Consider the following 21,415-nt stretch of genomic DNA (forward strand, 5'->3'; position numbering starts at 1 on the left):
TGGGTATATGCCTATGTCCAAACTCATCACATTGTATAAACTAAATAAGTTCAGTTTTTTTTATGTATCGATTATACCTCAATAAAGCTATTTTTTTTTAATTAGTAACCCTTCTAGTTTCAGGTGTCTAAGTGCCCAAACTGGGACCAGGATTAGCTTCTTCTGTACGGCCTTCCAACCAAGGAAACGGTCAGTACCAGTCAGAAAAACTCCTACTGGTGAACACTTTCCAACCGTCATGAATTTTAACCAGCAGAGGGCACACAGCAGACGTGCAATCTCTATTGAATTATCAAGCTGTGTCTTGCGTGGAGTGGTCTTCACGCAGCTGGGTTCCATGGTTGCGCAGATCACTAGTTTTGAAGCTCTGGCTTGGGAAAGGTAGTTTCTGATTTGAGAGTTCATCAGGAAGCGTGGGGACACCCAGCCACCCAGAGGGAGAGAACACGTGCCAGAGAGAAGAGACCCGGGAGGCACATGAGAACCAACTATGGACATTTTAAAAATACAGATTCCTGAGCTCTGCCCCCACTGTCTGGGGCTAGTATCCCAGGAATCTGTACTTTAACAGGTTGCCAAGTGAGTTCATGCAGTTGGCTATGAGCCAGCATTTTGGAGCCGCTAATCTAAGGGTATTTCTGGGACCCCTATCTCGGTCCTGCTGCCCCAGCGCCAGTTGTTAGGGTCGTGGATATTCAAGGGGACTTGGAGTCAGAACAAGATTTGAAAGCAGTGGAGCTTTAGACCAGTCCTTCCAAAGGGAGCAAGGCCTCTCCCAGTGGGGGGGATGAGGGATGGTGAGTGGAGGAGAGCCTGTAAGTTAAGGCAGTGACTCTGTCCCCTCAGGTGTTACAAGAGGATAATCATTGACCTCTTTCTGCATCTGCTACTCGAAGTTGCTAGAGAAGCTGAGCCTTGCTATCCAGGGAGCTCTCAGCACATCTCCACACTCTCCATCCCCACCCCACACTCAGGGTGGGCTGTAGTCAGTTTCACTTGGTGGGCTTCTCCAGCTACTCTGGGCTGGGTATCCCTCCTGGGCACTGCTCTAGGTGGTGGTGCTCAGAGCAGCATCTGGTCTTGGGCTCTCTGACTGAAGGATCCTGCTGAGACAGTCCTCAGCCTCAGTGAACTTGGCCAAAGCAAGTCATCAGGCTGAATCTGGAGGCCTGAGCAAATGCAAGATACTGGGAGAGGGATAGTTCGTGGGGCGAGGGGGGGGACCAGTGACAATATCCTACAGCCCCAAAGGCTGAGCAGCAGAATCCAGCTGTCTGTGTGGTTCCCAGCTGTTGTCCAAAGGCAGGGATATCTTGGGACTCCTTTGGCTCAGAGCTGACAATTCTGTCAGCCACTTGGGCTTCTTGCAGAGACCTGATCAGGGCATCCCATTCAAGAAGGAATGTTCCCATTCTGGCCTCCTGGATATTGAATGACCTGCTTGCCAAACCCCCATGGGTCAGGGGGACCAGCTCTATTGAACCTGTAATCCCTGCAAGGGTTCTGGAGCTTGGAACTAGCTAGAAAGACAGTATAATATCACTGAAAGAGCCTAGACTGAAGTAAGACAGATCTCGCTTAGCCACTTACCATATCGGACAAGTCACTAAATCTGTCAGCACATCTATATTCATATATGTAAAATGGAAATCATTATCCCCACCTCATAGGGTTGAGGGAGCATTAAATGAGCTAGGGAAGGAATGTAGTGTTTTACTACAGGGCCTGGCATATAATAGGCATTCAAATGTTGGTAGTTATTTCTCTGGGTTCTGTCTCTGTCACACAGGTGAAGATTCAAGGGCATAGCTCCAAAAAGTAAAGAGGAGCTGTAGAGGAGACATCCTGGCCATCATGGATCATTCCAGAGACATAGTGAGGCTGAATGAGAGGCCTAGAAGCACCTCACTTCACTTGATTCTCCCTGCTCCTCACCACCCTCACAACAAGCAAGGTGTCATGGTTCTCTGGCCTCCTGAGTCCCCTCCCTCTGGTTGCATTCTAGGAACAGCCCATTCCCAAATCTTTTTGCTCAATCTGATGGAGGCCTGAGTGCCATTGTGCCACCCTGCTGATGCCAGCAGAAAGTTCTAGGGCTGGGAGACTGGGTGAAGCCCAGAGGTTCTCAGGATTCTCTGTTCCCAGGTACCTGAGGGAGAGCAGTGTCATTACTGCAGGTAAGGACAGGATCACGAAGGTGAGGCTCAGAGGACAGAGGCAGGTAGGATTGGTGAGTGCCTGCTAGTCACTGCAAAATTACCAGAGCCTTGGCAGGACCAAAAGATGATAGTCTTGGGGAAGTTCAGAGTCTGGTTTTTGTTTTGTTTTTTAAAGATTTTATTTATTTATTTGACAGCGAGAGAGGGAACACAAGCAGGGGGAGTGGCAGAGGGAGAAGCAGGCTCCCCGCCGAGCAGGGAGCCCAATGTGGGGCTCGATCCCAGGACCCCGGGATCATGACCTGAGCCGAAGGCAGACGCTTAACCAACTGAGCCACCCAGGCGCCCCCGGAGTCTGGTTTTTAAGATGGGGGCCAGCCAGCATGGAAATGACAGCCCTGAGGCCCACACTCAGGAGTTACCCAGGAAGGGTGTCTATTCCTCTCAGAGGAGCTAAGAAAAGTAGAGGCTTTTCCCTCTTTCTTGCTGGTCAGCAAGCCTCCTGAATCTTTCCAAAGGTTACTGAGTCTAGATGATGCTAAAACTTTCCACTGGCTTCCCACTGCACTTAAATAAAACCCTAGCCAGTAGACCTGGCCTTACCTACTTCTCAACCTCACCTCCCATATCTCCCCCCTTGCTCACACTAGCCTCTTTTTTGTTCCTCAAACGCACCAACCTCACTTCTGCCTCAGGGCCTTGGCATTTGCTCTTTCCTCTGCTCGGGGTTCTCTTTCTGATCTTACCCCTGGTTGCTTTTCTTCATTCGGGTCTCAGCTCAAATGTTATCTCTTCAAAGGTATCTTTTGTGTTCACTTTATCTAATATATTGCCCTCCCGCCCCCTCCCTCACTTTCTATCCATTTACCGTTTTATGGCCCTCAGAGTCCTTACTGCTCTCAAATTCTCTCATATGGATCTCATTTCTTGTTTAGTGCCTATCTCCTTTATGAGAGCAGAATTTTATATTGTTCACCTACATATCCCGAGGGCTTAGCACAGTGGCTCATAGTAGATGCTCAGTAAATGTTGAATGCCTAAAAGGTGTCAGAGGCAATTCAGGTCTAGAAGAGGCAATCCTGATTAGAGGACTTAGAAGGTTGTTATCTTGACCCTGTTACAGCAGAGAAGGTCCCTGACCAAGACAGGCCAGGACGCAGACTGAAATGTACCCACTAGAATGGACGAGCATACCTGCGGCCACTGAGAGATGATCCAGCCCTGCAGCCAGGTCAAGAGCCAAAAGACCACAATAGCAGGTCGTGTCCCAGGTAAGGAGTCAGCATCTCAAGTCTGAGACAAGGCCCAAGGTTATTCTGCTGGGGAGAAGCATAGCAACAGGGGTTTCAGCAGACAGTTCGCCAACAGACAACAGGCTCCCAGCCCCTTGGGTGAGATTCAAGGGCAGGGCATTGGGTGGGGACAACTAGTAAGAAAACACAGCCCTAACCAGGGTATTAGGCAGGTTCCAAAGACAGATCCAGGCAGAAGCCAAGTGATGAAAACCAGACTGGGGGCTGGGACTCAGCTCGAGGCCAGGTGGGGGGGTGGGATGGGGATGGGGTGGGGAGTTAGCCAGTTCTAGAGGAAGAAGGTTGTAGGGACAACTAGGCAGGACCGGACAGGCTACTTGTTTGGGTGGGAAGCACATCTGGTACGTATTACCTTTCACTGGGGTGACGGGGAGGAGGACAGGGGACAGACCTGAATTCACCTGGCAGAGGAAAATGCTCAGGGGCCGTCTGCCTGGGACCCTCTTTCTGTGGGCTTCTGACAAGAGAGCAGCCTTAGGGAGCACCCCCAAAACAAAGAAATCCATCTGGGGCTATTGTAGCTCTGCCTTCATAACCACTCTTAGTTGCTTTAACAATTGGACAGGGGGTTTTCACATCCATAGGACCAGACATTTAAGAAATACCTACAGGACTCCTGCTGGAGAGCCACCAAAAACTCCCAGTGACTCAAAGAGCAACAAACTGTCCTGCCTCTTGTGCAGGCCTCCCTATCCTCAGCTCCCCACTAGGGCTGCTCAGCTCTTGTCCTTTCACTCAACCCCCAAGGTCAATCCTGCCTCCCTACTTTGGCCCACCCCCCTCCTCTTTACCAATCCAAATGTAACACTATTCAACATACAAAATAAGGTCAGTTATTTTTCAGTGACTCCTCCCTAATGTTGAGTACCTAACGCTCTCAATTCCCATGGCACAGACTCGAACTTGGGGATGTCATTGTGTAATTTTCGTTCACAAGTGGTTTCAGTGTGTACATTGTTCCCACAAGATCAGAGGGTCTTTGAACATAGGGGACAAATCCTCTTCTTGCTATGTTTCCTCCATAGCACCCAGCAAGGATCTGGGGGCGTAACGGATTGTTGGCTTGAGTCTTACCCTCTTCAAGAAACACCACTCTGGGTGTCAGAGACTGCATGGTGAAACATGGGAAGCAGGATTTAACTACTTTGGAAGCCAACTGAGCCCCTTGGGAAACCTATACTTTTTATTTTTAAGCTTTGGGAAATAAGGAGAGAGCCACCTACTCTTGACATCCAGGGAACCTAGGAAATATTTGTGAGTCAACATCTCCTTTCAAGACTTCTCTATCCTCCACCTCCATTGGCACCCTAGAAAAACATGTCTGGCCTGTATCCCACCCCCTTTGGGTGTTTCTGCCCACTGATGACACTGAGTAACAGAAAGAATTAGTCCTGAAGAAGTGACTCAAATGATTCAGGTGGCATAGAAGGCTGGTAGGGAGTGTGCCTTGGCAAAGCGTACCACTCTAGGAGGGCAGGCTGCTCTTCTACTCAGCACAATCAGAAATGTCTTCTTGGAGGAAAGCAAGACATGAAGGCATGTGATAATCTATACAAATTTTATTTTAATATCAATTTTTATGGAAACAAGCAAGTGTCAGCGTTATGCAGGCACGGAAAAAAAGGGAAAGAAAAAACTCCAGTAATAATGGATCTTGTATTTACACCATTTGGTTTCAACAGGGACAGGAAGTTTTACTGTTAGCTTCCTGTGCGAACTCCAGTTTCTGCACCTTCCCCTGCTGCCTCTCAGCATCACGATAGAGCAGGGATTTCTGAGCCTTTAATCGGCAAGCCAGGCACATGAAAATTGACTCCACGTTCTGGCTCTCTTTGGGGTCCTTGGCTGAAGTCTCAAACAAGAGCATGTTGTGGGCATCAGCAAATTTCAGGGCTAAGTTGGAGGGCACCTGGATCTGTTCCCTCAAGTCACACTTGTTGCCCACAAGCACTTTGGGGACTAGTGGGGGCACGGCGTGCCCATTGCATTCTTGGATCCACATCTTGAGGTTGGTGAAGGATGTCATCTTGGTGACGTCATAGACGAAGACCACTGCATGCACATTGCGGTAGTAATGTTCGACCATGCTTTTGCGGAAGCGTTCCTGACCTGCTGTGTCCCACACCTGAACCTGGAAGATACAAAACCCGTATCTGGAGTCAGAAAAGGAAACAAGAATGCATAGGAGAAAACTTGATTCTGTGATCTTATAAAAAACGTGGTGAGAGGGATGCCTAGGTGGCTCAGTCAGGTAAGCGTCTGCCTTCGGCTCAGGTCACGATCCCAGGATCCTGGGATCCAGTCCCGCACTGGGCTCCCTGCTCAGCGAGGAGCCTGCTTCCCCTCTGCCTGCCGCTCTCCCTGCTTGTGCGCTCATTCATTCTCTCTCTCTCTGACAAATAAATAAATAAATAAATTTTAAAATCTTCAAAAAACAGGGGCGCCTGGGTGGCTCAGTCGTTGAGCATCTGCCTTCGGCGCTGGTCGTGATCCCAGGGTCCTGGGATCGAGCCCCACATCGGGCTCCCTGGTCAGCGGGGAGCCTGCTTCTCCCTCTCCCACTCCCCCTGCTTGTGTTCCCGCTCTCGCTGTGTCTCTCTCGCTGTCAAATAAATAAAATCTTGAAAAAAATAAAATCTTCAAAAAACAAAAATGTGGTGAGAAGCCCTGACACAGACTGGCAGAGTGGACTTATCAAAGTATAGAGAGAGGTTTCTCTCAGGGATGTAAAATATTTCTTAAAATTTTTAGTTGAAAATCTTGAGTCAAAAAATCTTGGGGGCACCTGGGTGGCTCAGTTGGTTAAGCATCTGCCTTTGGCTCAGGTCATGATCCCAGGGTCCTGGAACTGAGCCCCACGTTAGGGTCCTGGGACTGAGCCCCACGTTAGGCTCCCTGCTCAGTGGGACCCTGCTTCTCCCTCTCTCTGCCACTCCCCCTGCTTATACTCTCTCTCTCTCTCTCTCTGTCAAATAAATCTTTTTTAAAAAATCTTAAGGCTTTTAGTTGAAAAATTAATGTAAATTGGTGAACTTTTCTGGAGGGCGATTTGGCAATATTATTAAGAACCTTAAAAATATTCAAAATTCTTCAAGTCTGTAATCTCACTTCCAGAAAGCTATATAAAATAGAGATGTGGTCAAAATTCTGTACAAAGGTCTTAATTGCAGTATTATTTATACTTTTTTAAAAACAGGAAATAACCTAAAATATCAGTAAGAGAATAGCTAAAATGAATGTACATATCTATACAATGGACTATTATGCAGACATTAAAAATAATGTTTTCAAAGAGGAAATTCTCATAAAGTATCAGGAAGAGGGGTGCCTGGGTGGCTCAGTCGTTGGGCGTCTGCCTTCGGCTCAGGTCATGATCCCAGGGTCCTGGAATTGAGCCCCACATCGGGCTCCCTGCACAGTGGGAAGCCTGCTTCTCCCTCTCCCACTACCCCTGCTTGTGTTCCCTCTCTCGCTGTGTTTCTCTCTGTGAAATAAATAAATAAATAATCTTAAAAAAAAAAAGTATCAGGAAGTAAAAAAGCAGGATACAAAATTTTTCATATACTATGGTCCCAATTTTTCAGAAAAATATTAAACATAGATATATGCCTAGGAAAGACTGGAAGCGTACGTACCAGGAGATTAATGGTTATTTATGGGCCGTGGGCTATAGATGGTATTTATTTTCTTTCTTTTTTGTATTTTCCAAATTTTCTACTATAAACATATATCACTTTGTCTTGCATTCTTTGCATGACTTTTTAAAGAAAATGAAGTTAGTGTTAAAAGTCTCATCTTTTAGCTTATTTTAAGTTCACTTCTTTGGTATGTAAAAGGCAATGTAGCTCACTGGATTTTTCTTCTGCCTCTCAGCTTTTAGGATAAAGGCCAAATTATGAAGGAAAAATGCTGATATCAGTAACATATACAAAGATGCAACTCCCAAGGGATACCCTGGAGTCGACACACATTCAGCCCCATCTACTTCCCTTTATACATCCAAAGTCTTGGACAAGAGAAATTCATAATCAGAATGATGGTCCCAAGGCCCTATACAATTCTCAGTTATCAAAGAAAATTGGATTATGGTCACTAATTGACTACTACAGCTCTTTAAAACCAAGTATAGCCTTTATTTGGAGTTAGCAGCCAGTGAGTATCTGGTAAATATAATTGAATCTCTTTGCTGAGTGAAGATCTTACAGGGCCCCAGAGTCCTCATCATTCTGAACATCAATTTTCATTGTCCAGGCTCCCCTTCATCTCCTCTAGGGACATGACTGCCACATTCCTTTGGCACAATTGTCAGATTCACCCCTTCTTCTATTTTGATTTTCATGTCCCTAGGCCAGATCCTCCTCTCCTCACTGCTGGACTACAGCAGAGTCTTTTTGATTCTAGAAGTCTCCACTCCACCCAGCCTGGTTTCATACTGCTCGGCTACACCCGGTTTGTTCCCTCGTGCTAGTCCATCCTTCCCCAGCAGAATTGGGTGCCCCCTCATTGCCCTATCTGAGTCTCACCCATCCTTCAAGGCTCAGCTCACATCTGCCTTCTTCCTAAAACTCCATTTTTCTCCAACTTCTCTTAAATTCTCTTTTCTTAAAACTTTCTATTGCACTTTGGAGTCTGTACCACACCATTTATTTTTTTAAAGATTTTATTTGAGGGGAGGAGAGAGAGAATGAGCAGGGGGGAGGGGCAGGGGGAAAGGGAGAAGCAGGCTTCTGGCTGAGCAGGGAGCCCGACACAGGGCTCAATCCCAGGACCCCAAGATCACGACCTGAGCCAAAGGCAGACCCTTAACCGACTGCGCCACCCACGTGCCCCTGTACCACACCACTTAGAATATATTATTTGTTCTCTAGTTATTTAATCAGTGCTCTTGGCATTTCTCCAGCCAAACTTGTAAGCAGTTCTTTTTCTGCATCAGATCACTTGTCACCATGGTTGCCACCATCATCATCATCATCATCATCATCCATCATCATCATCAAAAAGCAGTACTGGCCTGAGCCACCAAAACTACAAGCAGTCTGGCATCCTACATATCTGCCAAGGCGATTTCAGAGAGAACATTCGACTTTGGTTACGCAGAAAAACATAAGTCCTTGAACACTGATTTGCGTCAGAAAGCAGAGACAGAAAAGATTTTATTTCTTCCGCCTCGCCAGTGCTCTGAGCAGGGAGGAAGGGAGAGCGGGCAAGGAAAGGGATGGAGGTCAGTGGGAAGAGAGCGGGTATAGCACAAGAATATCATTACCACTTGGCTCCTGATCCCCACCCCCACCCTCCAGTAGTCCTAACTCCTGCCTCTGAGCAAGGCTGAATCCCTACCAGCCCTCAGGCATGTGGCAGATGCTTTAACACCATGAGCTCAGAACTCTAAAAATACCTGCCACTAGCAGGAACACGGGTGGGAGTGTGTGAGGTGTTTGGGGCTGAGTAGGTTGGCTGTTTGGCTTTTCTTTGGCTTCAGAATTGTATACACCATCCAAACTGCCGGAGCTGTGGGGGAAAGACCCTTTCTGCTGTAGACCTCCTTTGCCTTTCCAATGCCATGGGGAGCCCTGAAGCTTTTGTTTGGAGGCTCAGAATTTAAACTGTAACACTGCTCCCGTTCTAGCTCCTTATAAACGCCACCTTAAAGTTCTTTGCACCCCTCTCTGTGGCAGCAGTGAGCCAGGAAACAGGCTGCTCACAGCAGAAAATCAGAATGGATGGTTTGGCCTCAGAGCCATCACAAAGGGAGAGCACAGCAGTCGGTTCACTGCACACAAATGACCTCATTTTGTTTGGGGGTTTGGTGTCCCTGTTCTTAGCATCCTCCCAAACTCACGATCCCTGCCAGACAGTGAAAGCATCTCCTTCCTCTTTCCAGCTGGTACTCCTCTCATCCATTCTTCCTTTCCTGTGGGCCCTGCATCCACACAGTAGCCAGGGGTGCTGACTGCCCCTTAGCCACCTACATGCTCCCCAGATCCTCTATTCTCTCCAAGGGCTAGTGGGGGCATAGAGGAAGCAAACCAACTTGGGTACAAACCTCAGCACAATCACGTGCTATTACTAGTCAGGTGTCCCTAGGCAAGTTACTTACTCTATCTTCAGTGTCCTCCCCTGCAAACTGAGGATAACCTCAGCAGTCTTGTGGGGATGCTGTAAGCATTAGCGTTCCTTATAAGTACATGACACAGCGCCTAATGCGCACTCTCCCTTCCTCCCTGGCCCGAAACCTCCACCATCAAGTCTGGCCCGACAACTAATTGAGCAGGTGCTGTGGGAAATGCAGCAGCAGTAGCCTTGGAATTGAGAGACCTGGGTTCCAGCTCCTCTACTTAGTCGCGGAGTAAATGACTAGGCAAATTAAATAACACACAAGAAAGAGCTTTTGCAAAATATAAGTGTTCTGCAAGAGCTAGTTGTTGCCATTGTCTCAGAAGGCCCATCGGCCGTCCTGGTAGCACTGGTCCTTGGATCCACTGGTTCTCCTCCTGGAAAGCCCAGAAAGCTTGGCTTCTTGATGATGGGCGAGAGCCAAAGCTAAGGCAGTCACTGGGGAGGGGGAGAAGAGAGTAAAGCCAGCAACATGCCATGGGTGGCTGGGGGCAGGCCCAAAGGGACAGGGGGTCCTGTCCTGTTGGAGGAGGGTCGAGGGGCAGAGTGTGGGGAGCTGCCAAAGATAAATCTAGTTTTTTAAACCATTCTCCTGGGGCTACCGCTGCCTGAGCAAGTTTCAGCAAGTCCCCCACCCCTGCACGTGCTCTTAGCTGACATGGGTATTTCTTTTCCCTGGGGAACATATCTGGCATCTTTCTATAGATGAATGTCCTTTTGTTGGAGGCCGGTGGGGGAGGGTAGAAATGGAAAAAGGGAGACAAATACATCTGTAACCTTTGGAGGATGCCCGAATGGATGATGGGAAAAGTCTAAAACAAATCTTTTTTCAAGTAGCTGGACTGTCCCATCTGCGTCTAAGATACACACCCATTCACACAAGATGCTGACACAGAGAATGGCAAAGGAGGACAGAGACAAAGAGAAACTCACGTGCAGAAAGAGAGGCAGCAAGGCCGACAGAGAAACACACACTAAGAGATAATTAGCCATTAAGCAAACTGGCAGAAGATGGAAGCTCAGAAGCCCTAAGGAAGACATGATGTCATTCTGACTGCAGGCAGCTTCTGAGGGAACACTTAGCTCAGCCTCCATCCACTCAGTAATGTAACACAGGAAGGTGTTGGTCCAAGTGCTCAGCAGAAGAAGAGAGTCCACAGTCCTGGGCAGCACCTGCCCACGGCCATGGCTGACCTGCAGTTCGCCCCTGGTCTGGAGGGCTGGGGCAGAGGGGGTGCCCAGCTGTCAGGGGGAGAACCAAACTAGACAGGAGCAGGGGTAAATTCCATGAGAATTTACAAAGAATGGCTCAAAAATTAGTTCTGAGCCTCCCCTCTCTTACCTCCTCCATCCCCCCCCCCCCCCCCCCCCCCCCGACTCCTATCTGGCATTTTTCAGTGCTTTTGGGCTGTGGCAAGCTCAGTATGATTGAGCTAAACCTGTAGGAGATGGACACATCCTGTCCTTAAAGGCTGATGTCAGGAAGACCTGTCATCTTTCCTATATGATGCCCCTCGTGTCCCTGTCACAGGTAACTGCATGGGTTGGGCACACCATGGGACTAGCCCAAATTGCCAGGGAAGAGCACTGGCCAGGCAATGGGGAGACCTGAGCGGTAGGCCTGTCCCTGTGTGATCTTGGGCAAGTCACTTTCCCTCTCCAAGCCTCAGTTTCCTATCTGTTAAATGAGGACACTGGGTTAGAGATTCTTTAAGGTCTCTTCCATCTCTGAACATTCTCCGATTCTCCACATCCAAAGGGAGACAGTCAAGGTGCAAAAAGTAAAACCCAGGCACTCAACTCAGTGTCTGGGGTGCAGTTGAAGGAGACATCTTGAAGGTTCCTGAGTTCCAGGGCTATAACCCTGGGTCCCTGGCCTAGAAGAGCCCACAAGGCTGGCTGCCCCGCCTGCTACCCGCCCCTGAGCACACTGCCCGGGGCCAGAGATTGCCCCCCCCCCCCAGAGCAGAGAGCCGTGGTAAAGAGCATGGGCTCTGAATCCACGTGGAAATCCGGACCCTGTCCCAGGGAAGGCAGGGGAGTGAGACAGAGGAGTGCTTGGGCTCAAGGGTCAAAGACGGGAGCTCGGATCCAAGTGCCTTTAGGCAAGTTATTTAACCTACCTTTGGTCTCCATATCTATAAAATAGGAATGATAATAACAGTCCGATTTGCATAGGGCAGCTGGGAAGATCAAATTAGATAGTGCATGCAAAGCACCTAGCCCAGGCTCTTGGTTTAATCAATAAATAGCAGTTATTATTATTGTTGTTGTTGTTGTTGTTGTTGTCTACGCATTGGAAGCTTTCCTGGATGTTCATGTTAACCAGGAAACACTGGATTATAAATGTTGTGATCGGGAGGGGGCGGGGATACATGATTGGAGACACCAAATGGGGCTTCGAAGCCCTAGAGATGGCCCTGGTAATTAAGAGAGTAGCCCCCAATCCAATAACACAGTCCCCCATCCCCCTGCAGGGGCCCCGGGGAGGCAGCCCAGCAGAGGCCACACCCTGTTCCGGGGCCGGGGAAGAGCTTGCCCAGACCTCTCCACCCTGGCCCTGTGGGGGCTGGCACTCCTCCTACCGCTGGCTGTGGTCTAGGGCCACTTCAGCCTGTCACCCTGGACTTCTCTCCCTCCCCCGAAGGGAGAAGCCTTCAGCAGTCACCTCCTCGCAGGGATTCAGCATTTGTTCCCTGAAAAACCCCCAGCCGGCCGGAGTGTTGGGCAAATCGCCTCCCCTCTAGATCTGGTGCTAGCTGCCGCGCGGCCACCTTCCCACAGACACGCCGCTCTCGCCTGCTGCCTTGGGCCCCCGAGCTGCAGCGGCTTCACAAGAGGCAGGGTCACCCTCTCGCCGCCCCCGCCCCGCACCCTGAGCTCCTTCAGAATCTGCACTCAGAAGGCCCCTCGGGGAGCAGTGTCACAAGGCTCTGCCCTCTCGAAAATATCATCTTCCAAAAAAAGCCTGTATTAAGCACTTATCGGCACATGGTGTTGTGCTGAGCTCTGTTTCTGGTGAGTCACACTGTCACAGGCTCTGCCCTCTGGGAAAAAGTCTGGAATCTTTGGCAAAGACTGTAAAATCCAGTTTCGCTAAGTACTGGGGTGTTAGAAGGGAAGAAGTCTTCTAAAAATTTCCCCAAGGCCATTGGGCAGTGGCCCTCTTCCACTTGTTTTTCCCTCCCGTTTCCCACTTTCTGGCTTCCTCCTCTCCTCTCCACTCCTCTCCTCTCCTCCTGTCCTCTCTCCTCCCTCCTCCCCCAAACTCCCAAACGCTTCTTTTTCCTCCATATGAATTTCAGGTGGACTTATTTCCCTTCTTTTAAATCCAGAGAACTCTTTGGCTCAATGGGACACTTGATTTTAAGCAAGCAATAGCATTAAGCGTTAAGGCCTTTGAGGGTTGAAGAGCACATCCGTAAGTATATTCCCACTTTGCATTAAAAAAAGGCATGTTTTAGAAATTCCAGAATCTTACAACCTTGCATGAAAGAAGTTTGACACACCAGAGAAAGTCCAAACCAAGTAAACCTCAACATAAGAGCCCTAGAAAAGGATAGAGACGGATAGCTACTTTTAACTTAAAAAGGAAATGTAGCAATTCCCCTCAAAATGCAAGGGACAAAAAGGTCACTATTTCAAAACAGTGCCCTATCTTCCTGACCCTGGGACTCACTTGTTCTCCAGAGCTCTCCCTTACCAGGACTGAGCTGCCCATCTTCCTGACGTCTAGTGCCTTGGCCCAGTCTCTGAAGCCATTTTAACACATTCATCCAAGAAATAATAATAATAAAAATAAAATAAAACACCTTCATTTTAATAATCAAGGAATCCGGAGTTGTGCACAGTTCAGAGTGCTTGATCCTTCTCCACTACCCAGCCCTTCTCTCCACTTCACCCAGAAGAGGGGCCTTGGGGTCCTTTGGGCTCTTTGACCAGCAAGGGGGAGGCTGACCTTCACCCGACAGGGTCAGACCATAGCCTCGAGAAAAGCCCAGCTGTGGGCCTAGGGGAGTTGGCCTTTAGTGCCCAGTGCCTTTTGAGGTGCATTCCTGCCCCTCATCCTGTCCCCTGTGCTCCCCTGACACATGAAGCTGCCCTTGTCATGTCCTCCTTCTGCACATAGAAATATTTCTGCACATTGAACTATTTCTGTCCTATCGGGTTTCTACCTTTTTTTTTTTTTTTAAGATTTTATTTCTTTATTTGACAGAGAGAGCCACAGCGAGAGAGGGAACACAAGCAGGGGGAGTGGGAGAGGGAGAAGCAGGCTCCCCACTGAGCAGGGAGCCCAATGCGGGGCTTGATCCCAGGATCCTGGGATCACGACCTGAGCCGAAGGCAGACGCTCAACGACTGAGCCACCCAGGCGCCCCGGGTTTCTACCTTATCTGAACTAAAGTGAGCATAAATGGTCAGACAAGAATATCTGTACTTAGCCTATTTGATAAATAAACTGATGAGGGGGGAGGAGCAAGACACTTTTCCTTGGCCTCCAGATAAGTTGCTCTGCATTTTTACAAAGGCCTACTGAAGACAATACCAACAGAATGAGTAATGAAGCAGTTCATTCATTAGGTATCGCAGACAAATAAAGAAGAGACCATTGGAGAGAGACTGCTCCAAGAGAACAAGTTTGTCTCTTATGCAGGGCTGGTGTGTGACCCTGTCTCAATTGCTTTAAAAGGGCTCATGGCTTTGTGCCAGAACCACCCCCACTTCACCCCTATTCCACCTCAGCCCTAAGCTTAACCATAAGCCATAATTTAAAATAAAGCTCTTTTCACTCACTATGGATTTCCATCTTTTCCCCCTCTCTAATGCCTCAGGGCTAAGCCCAAGTGGGTTCTTGCAGCCCATTCATACCCAAGAGGCAGAAGAGACCCCAGGATGTGTAAAGTGCTTTGGGATCTATCCCACAGACCAGGACCAAGAGATGCCTCATGCCTCCCTCTGCCCACAGGTGCCATGCTCCTGGCTCAGGGTCAAGGATGGGATCAGACAGGCTTTTCCTGTGGCAGATGTCAGGCAGGGGCAAAGGGCAGGACTGTAACCACTCCCGCCAGCCCTAAAAAGCAAAACAAAACGGGTGAGGTGGGAACCAGGCCACTGAGAGAAGCGAAAGGGAATGAGGAGGTGCCGAGGGTCTTGGGCTCGGCAAGCGGCCACACGGCCACGCGCTAGACGTTTACAACCACTAGAGCGATGCCTCGGGCGAGGCCCCCCTCCCAGATCCCTCCCTTCCCGGACCTGACCGTCTGGATCACCTTGATCTTCTCGCCCTCGATTTCCACGGTCTTCTCCCTGAAGTCCACGCCAATGGTGGCCTCAGTCTTGTCCGGGAAGGTCCCCCCGCAGAAGCGGAAGGTCAGGCAGGTCTTGCCCACGTTGGAGTCCCCAATCACGATGATTTTGAAGATGCGAATCTGTACGTACTGGTCCAGCGACGAGTCGAGCTCCAAGGACGCCAGGCCAGCGGCCGAGGCGGGCTGCAGGCTCCCATGGCCCAGGATGGGCTGCGCCATCTCCCCCGGACCGGACCCGGGCCCCAACCCCCCTCGAGGGCTCCACACAAAGAAAACGGCCACGTTAGTGCGCTCGAGGCGAGCGAGCTTTGTGCGTGTGAGTGTGTGCGTGTCTGTGAGTGTATGTCCGCGCGTGTGTGCGTGCGCCGGCAACGTGTGCGCGCGCGCGTGAAGGGGGTGCCTCTCTCCCCAGGCCCCCCTCCTCCGCCAGCGCACCCTCCTTGCCGCTCCGAGGCACCGACACAAAAGCCGGCGAGCCGGAGAGAGATGGAGGAGAGTGAGCCGGCCGCGAGCCTCCTCCTTCTGCCTGCGCCCTCGGACCGGACGCTCGGGCGGGCGGTCCTACGGCACTCCCCAAGCGGCTGCCGCCGCCGCGCCGTTGCCTAGACCCTCCCCTGCCTGGACCCCAGGGACACACCGGAGGGAGGAAGCCTAAGGAGGGAAGGGAGGGGGTGAGGAGAGCGGCACACGCCGCCCCGGGAAGGTCTTCCTTTCTCCTTGCCCCCATTTATTTTATAGGTTGCGGGCTCCCCGCCCCCATGTTCTCGGAGCGCGCGGGGTCAGTGGGCAGGGAGCACAGCTGGAGAGGACAAAGAGAGCTGCACCGTAAGGCATCTCTGGACCACTTCGGCCCCGGAGCGACACGACTCGGAGGGGGGTGGGGAGGGGCAGAGATACCTCTTTCACCTCCCGCGCCTCCTCGGCCCCCTCCCAAGCGTTGGGATAAAGGGATGCTCTGTCTTATTGAGTAAGCAGGTGCACTCGCGCGCCCCAGGGAGCCGGGGAGGGCGCTGCCAAGACATGCCTTGGGTTGTGGGGGCCCGCGCAGCTGACAGGAGGGAGCCGGGGGCACGGGGTGTGCGTGTGTAGGGGGAGTTACTGTCTCTGTCACCGACTTGCCAGATGTAGGGGGGCGCGTGCCAGGCGCCAACCTCCCCTCATCACACCACGAGCACCCATCCTCTGAATGTTCAGGAGAGCGGCCTCCATTGGCTGTCGCAGTCGGTTGTGTTTGGCTGGCCAATGGGGAAGGCCCGCCGCCGGAGAGGGCCAAACGGGGGGTAGGAGAAGGGGGGAAGCTAGTGGTGGCAGCGCCAGCCAAAGGGAACCTTGTTTTCGGGGCTAACCATTACTGACCCAGGTGGAGGGATCTTGGGACACGGCATAAGCCTCACAGTGTCTCCCATATGATATAATGTCCATATAATCATAAGTCCTTTCAGAATGGTGGAGTTTCGAAAGGAATTGGAAACCCCTAGGAGGGTTCACCCCTCTGCAACTGAATGTAGAACCAAGTGGTTGAGTCTAATTTGCCAGAAGCCTAGATTATGCTTGGAAGATGATAAATGAACAGAACTTTCTTACGGTATTAGGGGGCAGCTTCCCAAAGCTTACTAAGCATCACACATCTTGGTGGAGACCTGTATTCCTTCTCTTGAGGATGATTCAGGTTCAGAATTTGCTTGTTTGAAATCACCTTTACTGAGGTACAGTTCACATACAATAAAATGCACCCATTTTGTTTGCTTTTAAGACTTTATCCCTCCTCTCACACATTTCATAGGCTAAGGCAAGGCAATATTGACATATGTCAGTAGCACCGACATATGAGTTACTTGCTAATGCCATCGAAGTCAGGGATTCCAGCGGTGCACATGAGCTGCCATCTTATTTGTGTGCGAGGCTGAGTGGCAGAAGAGACAAACGTGACCAAGTCCATTCCCACTATGAGAAAAACAATTCAGTGAATCGGTGATAGATCTGTAAGCAAGTTGGAATGTGACCGCTCAGCCAAGTCCAAGTTACTCAAAATGGCTGGGAAAACTTGGGGTCTTCTGTTAATAAGCTGTTTAGCTGAGTTAGCTGATATACTTACAGCTAACTCTTTTCCAAAATATGTGAGTCACCCATTTCTAAAACCCTAGATTATACTATTCACTATTAAAACCATCTCGAGGATTTAATCTTAAGTGGCTAATCCAAGGTCATCATTATGAATACCAATTATTATGGTACAGTGTGAATAGCAATCTTCACTGTACAGTATTTTGGCTTTTTGATTGGCTGATGTCTAAGTATAGTTTGCTGCATCATTCTCCTCTGTATTTGTGATGCTCCTGGTGATCATTATCTACAGAAGAGTAGTTACAAAAGTGGGGGTAACTATTAATTAGGCGTACCCAGTAGGTAGAGTGAAAAGAAGCCAACTCACAGAATCAATGCTAACTTTCTGAGAGATACAAAAAACATTACATCCACATGAGATTATTTAGATGTGTGCTTCCAGCAAAAACTTGTCACTGAGTCTCAGAGTTTATATTATAGCTTTAAGGTAGAAACACTCATTTCTGGAAATATGGTATCTCAAAATGGGCACCATGCCCTAATAAAAAGTGCTTGTTACCTCTGTGGGGTGAGATTTTGGGGAGATTTTCACTTATATTTTTGGAGTTAGTTTGTTGTGTGTTTATTGCTTTTGCAAAAAACATGATGAAATATAATTTTTATTTAGAGATTTTTTTAAAGTACCTCACTGCATCTATTGCAAAAATAAATGTGCTATACAGCACCTGTTCTTTGTGTTAATTGTGCATCACTAAATGATTGTCTTTCAAATATACCCAGCCATTTTCATAGGCACCTGATCATGATTTTGACTGTGTTTTCCAAAGCCTCTTTCCCCAACAGATATGATTAATTTTGTATTCCATGTTTATTATTGTTATTGGCTTTTAGAAATAGTAAGAAATATCAATGTCTGTAAGGCCTTTAATATATTAAGTAAATATAAATAATTTTACCCTATTGTGAAATTGATATTTTCAATATTTATCCCTCAAAGCAGCTCTAGGTAAAAAGTCACCCATTGCCTGCACTTCTGAACATTAAGGGAACCCTGGACCTTTTTCACCCAATTAAGACTGCTTCCTGAGTTAAACTTCCTAAAACGAGGTCTTGTGATTTCATTCTCTATCCCTATTCCACTAGAAAAAAAACTTCATCACCTACAAGATTAGGGCCAAATTCTTTTGCCAAGTCAGCTCTGGCCCCAGAATATTAACCTGTCCTTATCTACTTCCTAGTATATATTCTCTGTCATTGTCCCCCAGAAATGTGCTGGGGTTTGTTTCTTTGTTTTACACCTCTAAGCCTTTTAAACAGCATGGTGCTTCCTCTAAGATACTTGACAAATATTAGCTCATTTAATCTTCATAACAACAACCCTAGGAGATTGGTAGATGAGGAAAGTGAGGCACAGTTAAGTGACCTGCCCAAGTGGTAGAGCCAGGATTCAACCTGGGTGAGACTGGATCCAAAGTCAAGGGGTGCTCAACCACTAAAAATATTACATTTGGTCCCAATGTATTCACCATCTGAAATGTCATTCCTCCTCCTCCACTGTCTATTTGAATTTTACTATACATCCCTCCAGACAAAGCTCAAGTAACACTTGCATGAAGTTTTTCCTTAGCTACTCCATCCTATTCACTTTTCTCTTGCTCTGGCACTGAAGGAGACATTCCATATTATTTAAATGATAGTATGTGTCATCTCCCCAACTAGTGACCACTTCCTATACTTTCCACATGCTCCAGAGCCCCTTTCATAATATAGTCCAAGTGGCAAGTACCCATTATATACTTGTTAAATGAATATGTAACCCCAAACTTTGAAAAAGACCTATGTTTATGTTTTGCAAACAGTCAAAAAATTTATTTCCAACTTAGCTTACATTTGGGAGAGTCAAAACACCTATGTACACTCAGCCCCTCACCCTACTCCTCCCACAACTCGAAAGTCCTGCTTAGCATTTCTCTGCAAAGCACAAACTCTTTTTGCCAGCATCCTTGCTCTCAAGCACAGAAGCCATAATAGTAGATTATCCGCAGCACCTGGTACAGCACCTAGGAATAGAATTGCACAATATAAAAACGATATGGGGAAAGAGAGCACGGAATGATTACTTCTCCTAGAAAAAGGGGCTGGGTGGAAAAGTGCCAGCAATTTGTAAAAGACGGAAGTCCACTCCGAATCTGGTAAGCCAGGTGCTTTGGCTCGGACCTTATGGAAAGACTGGAAGTGGAATACAGCCAGAGAATCCGGAAGGCTTAGTACCGAGTAGTAGCCTAGGACAGGAGAACAAAATGCGGTGCTACGGTGCTCACGCTTTGTGAGGTACTGTTATCTGTTCCCGCCATCGACACAGCGGCAGCACCGGCCACAACCGCCAGGCAGAGGCCCCACGACTCCCTCCTTTGGAAACTCGCTCAGCGGAAAGCACTGCCATCAACCCGTGGAAACCTGCGAACACCCGCTGCCGCGGTCTTTGCAACAGTGTGGGCAGCCAGGCGCATGCGCAAAGCTCTCGCCGTACGAGCCAATCGCAATGCGGCGCTGAGTATTACGCCTGCGCAGTAGGCCTCCAGCAGCGCTTCCCCTTCCCCTGCTCTAGCAGGCCAGCTTAACTGTCCAATGCCCTCCCGGAGCTGGAAGGAGGAGCCTGCGTAGAGTGCGTGTGAGGGGAGCTGGGGGGGAACCGGCCGGGGCCCACCGTGTTTGACCCGTCGGTGGGTCAGTGAGAAGAAAGGAAAGGAGGAGGTACAGAGTAGCGGTTGCCGAAATGTTCCGGTGTGGAAGCCTGGCAGCAGGTGCTTTCAAGCAGAAGCTGGCGCCCTTGGTGCGGACAGTGTGCGTCCGAGGCCCGAGGCAGCGGAACCGGCTCCCAGGTGACTGACCCATTCCAGGCAACCCTGACCTCGCAGACCAAGGGCCTGGGTTCCATAGGCTCCCTGGGCCTGGTAGTCCTCCCCCTGCCTCCTCCCTGGGAAAAACTTAACCCACTCACAGCCGCGTGAATTTTGAATTGGCGGGATCCAAACCATGAGTTTCGCAAGCCGTGCCGACCTGACCTTCAAGGGATTTGAACTCAGTAGTCCGCTTGAGGCCTTTTCCTGGGAGGGTTTGCCGTTCAGGGATAACAGAACAGCTGGCTGTTTGGTATTGTCCAATACCACCTCCAGGCCACCCCCAGTCCGCCTTTTTAGAGCAATGAGGTCAAGTAGACTTTGTCATTTACCGATTGTGAGACTTGAAACAAGGCATTAAGCCCGATGCTTTAGTTCCTTCTGTAAATGAGGATATTACCTGTTCTACTTTCCAAATCCCAGATGAGATCCATAGATTCGAGTGCCCAGTGAAAGAGAAACAGTGCAGTTCAAGTAAGGAGTCAGTCGGTTGTGCGCCAGACACCAGGAGAGTCGGCCCAAAATTAATTTGAAATGTCTGGTCCGTGTAATTCTTGGTGGTCTTTAATGCTTCAAAGAAACAGTTTGCAGAGCGCATTGTATTTGCTCTCCGTGAAGTTGTTTCATCAGATTTTAGAGCTGGAAGGGATTTTGTGGTAAAGTTCAACCCACTCACTTTATAGATAATAAACAGAGACACAGAGAGGTGAAATTATTTGCCCAAGGTCACATACCTAATTAATAGGTAGAGCAAAGGATACTTTGCCATCTCTAGGCCACTAATCCACTTGCCACAGCTCCACATGCTTCCTAAATTTTGACCTCAAAAGGTTAAGAATGCATCCGATTCCCCTTTAGCCCACTGTGCATGAGATATGCATGAACTTATCTGAGCATGTCCTGAGCTTGCTCATTTTCAAACTGCACAACTTAATGGGGATAATGAATTATCCACCTGTAGGAGGTGCTGGGTTTTTTTTTTAATCTATTTTTGAATGACCACCTGGGGACATTCACATTTGCAATGTCAGAAGTTATCCTTGAGGCCTTTCCAATGTGGAACCACCTTCTGGGTGCTTTAAAAATATAATGTGGAAAATATTTTCCTTAGAGTGTTTGCAAATGTGCATTTGAACAGTTTTCCCAGTTGCTATGCCTCAAGAAAACGTTTCCTAATTTGTGTATCTGAGGACATATCCTAAAACAAATTGCTCTTGGAACTTAAAAACCTCTGCCTTAGCTTTTAAACTAATATCCCATCTATGGTGTCCTCTGTATGGGTTTTATGCATTGAAATGATAGTGCTCTATGTAAGCTGTATAGAAATTTACACAGAAACTTAGGTAAGCTGAAGATTTTCATCCATACTAGCCTTTCAAACTTTGTGTACTTATTTTGCTTACAACTCACAACTTTTACCAGCACTCTGAAGTCTAACCCAAAGTTCTCATTTAAATAAGTATGGATTTTTAAAGTTAAATTGATTTTTTTAGATATTTGAAGATGGTTGGTGATATTAGAACTACTGAAAAATACAGACTCAAAATGGTTTTTTT

At 48.5% G+C, this 21,415-nt stretch overlaps 2 protein-coding genes across 3 annotated transcripts in view; one reads left to right on the top strand and one right to left on the bottom strand.

The window, feature by feature from the left end:
• Positions 1–5,056: 5,056 nt before the first annotated feature.
• Positions 5,057–15,770, bottom strand: RAB33A (RAB33A, member RAS oncogene family). The gene is made up of 2 exons (XM_032428365.1): positions 14,857–15,770; positions 5,057–5,603 (listed from the first exon to the last, which is right to left on the bottom strand). Exons 1-2 carry the CDS (start codon positions 15,112–15,114, stop codon positions 5,148–5,150), a joined length of 714 nt encoding a protein of 237 aa, XP_032284256.1. The 5' UTR covers positions 15,115–15,770; the 3' UTR covers positions 5,057–5,147.
• Positions 15,771–19,558: 3,788 nt separating this feature from the next.
• The window catches only part of AIFM1 (apoptosis inducing factor mitochondria associated 1), a 33,401-nt gene continuing 31,544 nt past the window's right edge, over positions 19,559–21,415 (top strand). For both annotated transcript variants that reach the window (XM_032428324.1, XM_032428322.1), the window contains exon 1: positions 19,559–19,841. In XM_032428324.1, the coding sequence (XP_032284215.1) occupies positions 19,736–19,841 (106 nt within the window). In that variant the 5' untranslated portion in view covers positions 19,559–19,735. The remainder of the gene's footprint in view (positions 19,842–21,415) is intronic.

Source organism: Phoca vitulina, unplaced genomic scaffold (genome assembly GCF_004348235.1).
Source record: "Phoca vitulina isolate PV1807 unplaced genomic scaffold, GSC_HSeal_1.0 scaffold39, whole genome shotgun sequence".
NCBI lineage: Eukaryota > Metazoa > Chordata > Mammalia > Carnivora > Phocidae > Phoca > Phoca vitulina.

Excerpts from the sequence above, each read along its gene's own strand:
- RAB33A (XM_032428365.1), bottom strand. The coding sequence starts at position 15,114 with ATGGCGCAGCCCATCCTGGGCCATGGGAGCCTGCAGCCCGCCTCGGCC. Across the intron at positions 5,604-14,856 it reads TCGAGGGCGAGAAGATCAAG|GTTCAGGTGTGGGACACAGC; the intron begins GTGATCCAGACG and ends TGTATCTTCCAG.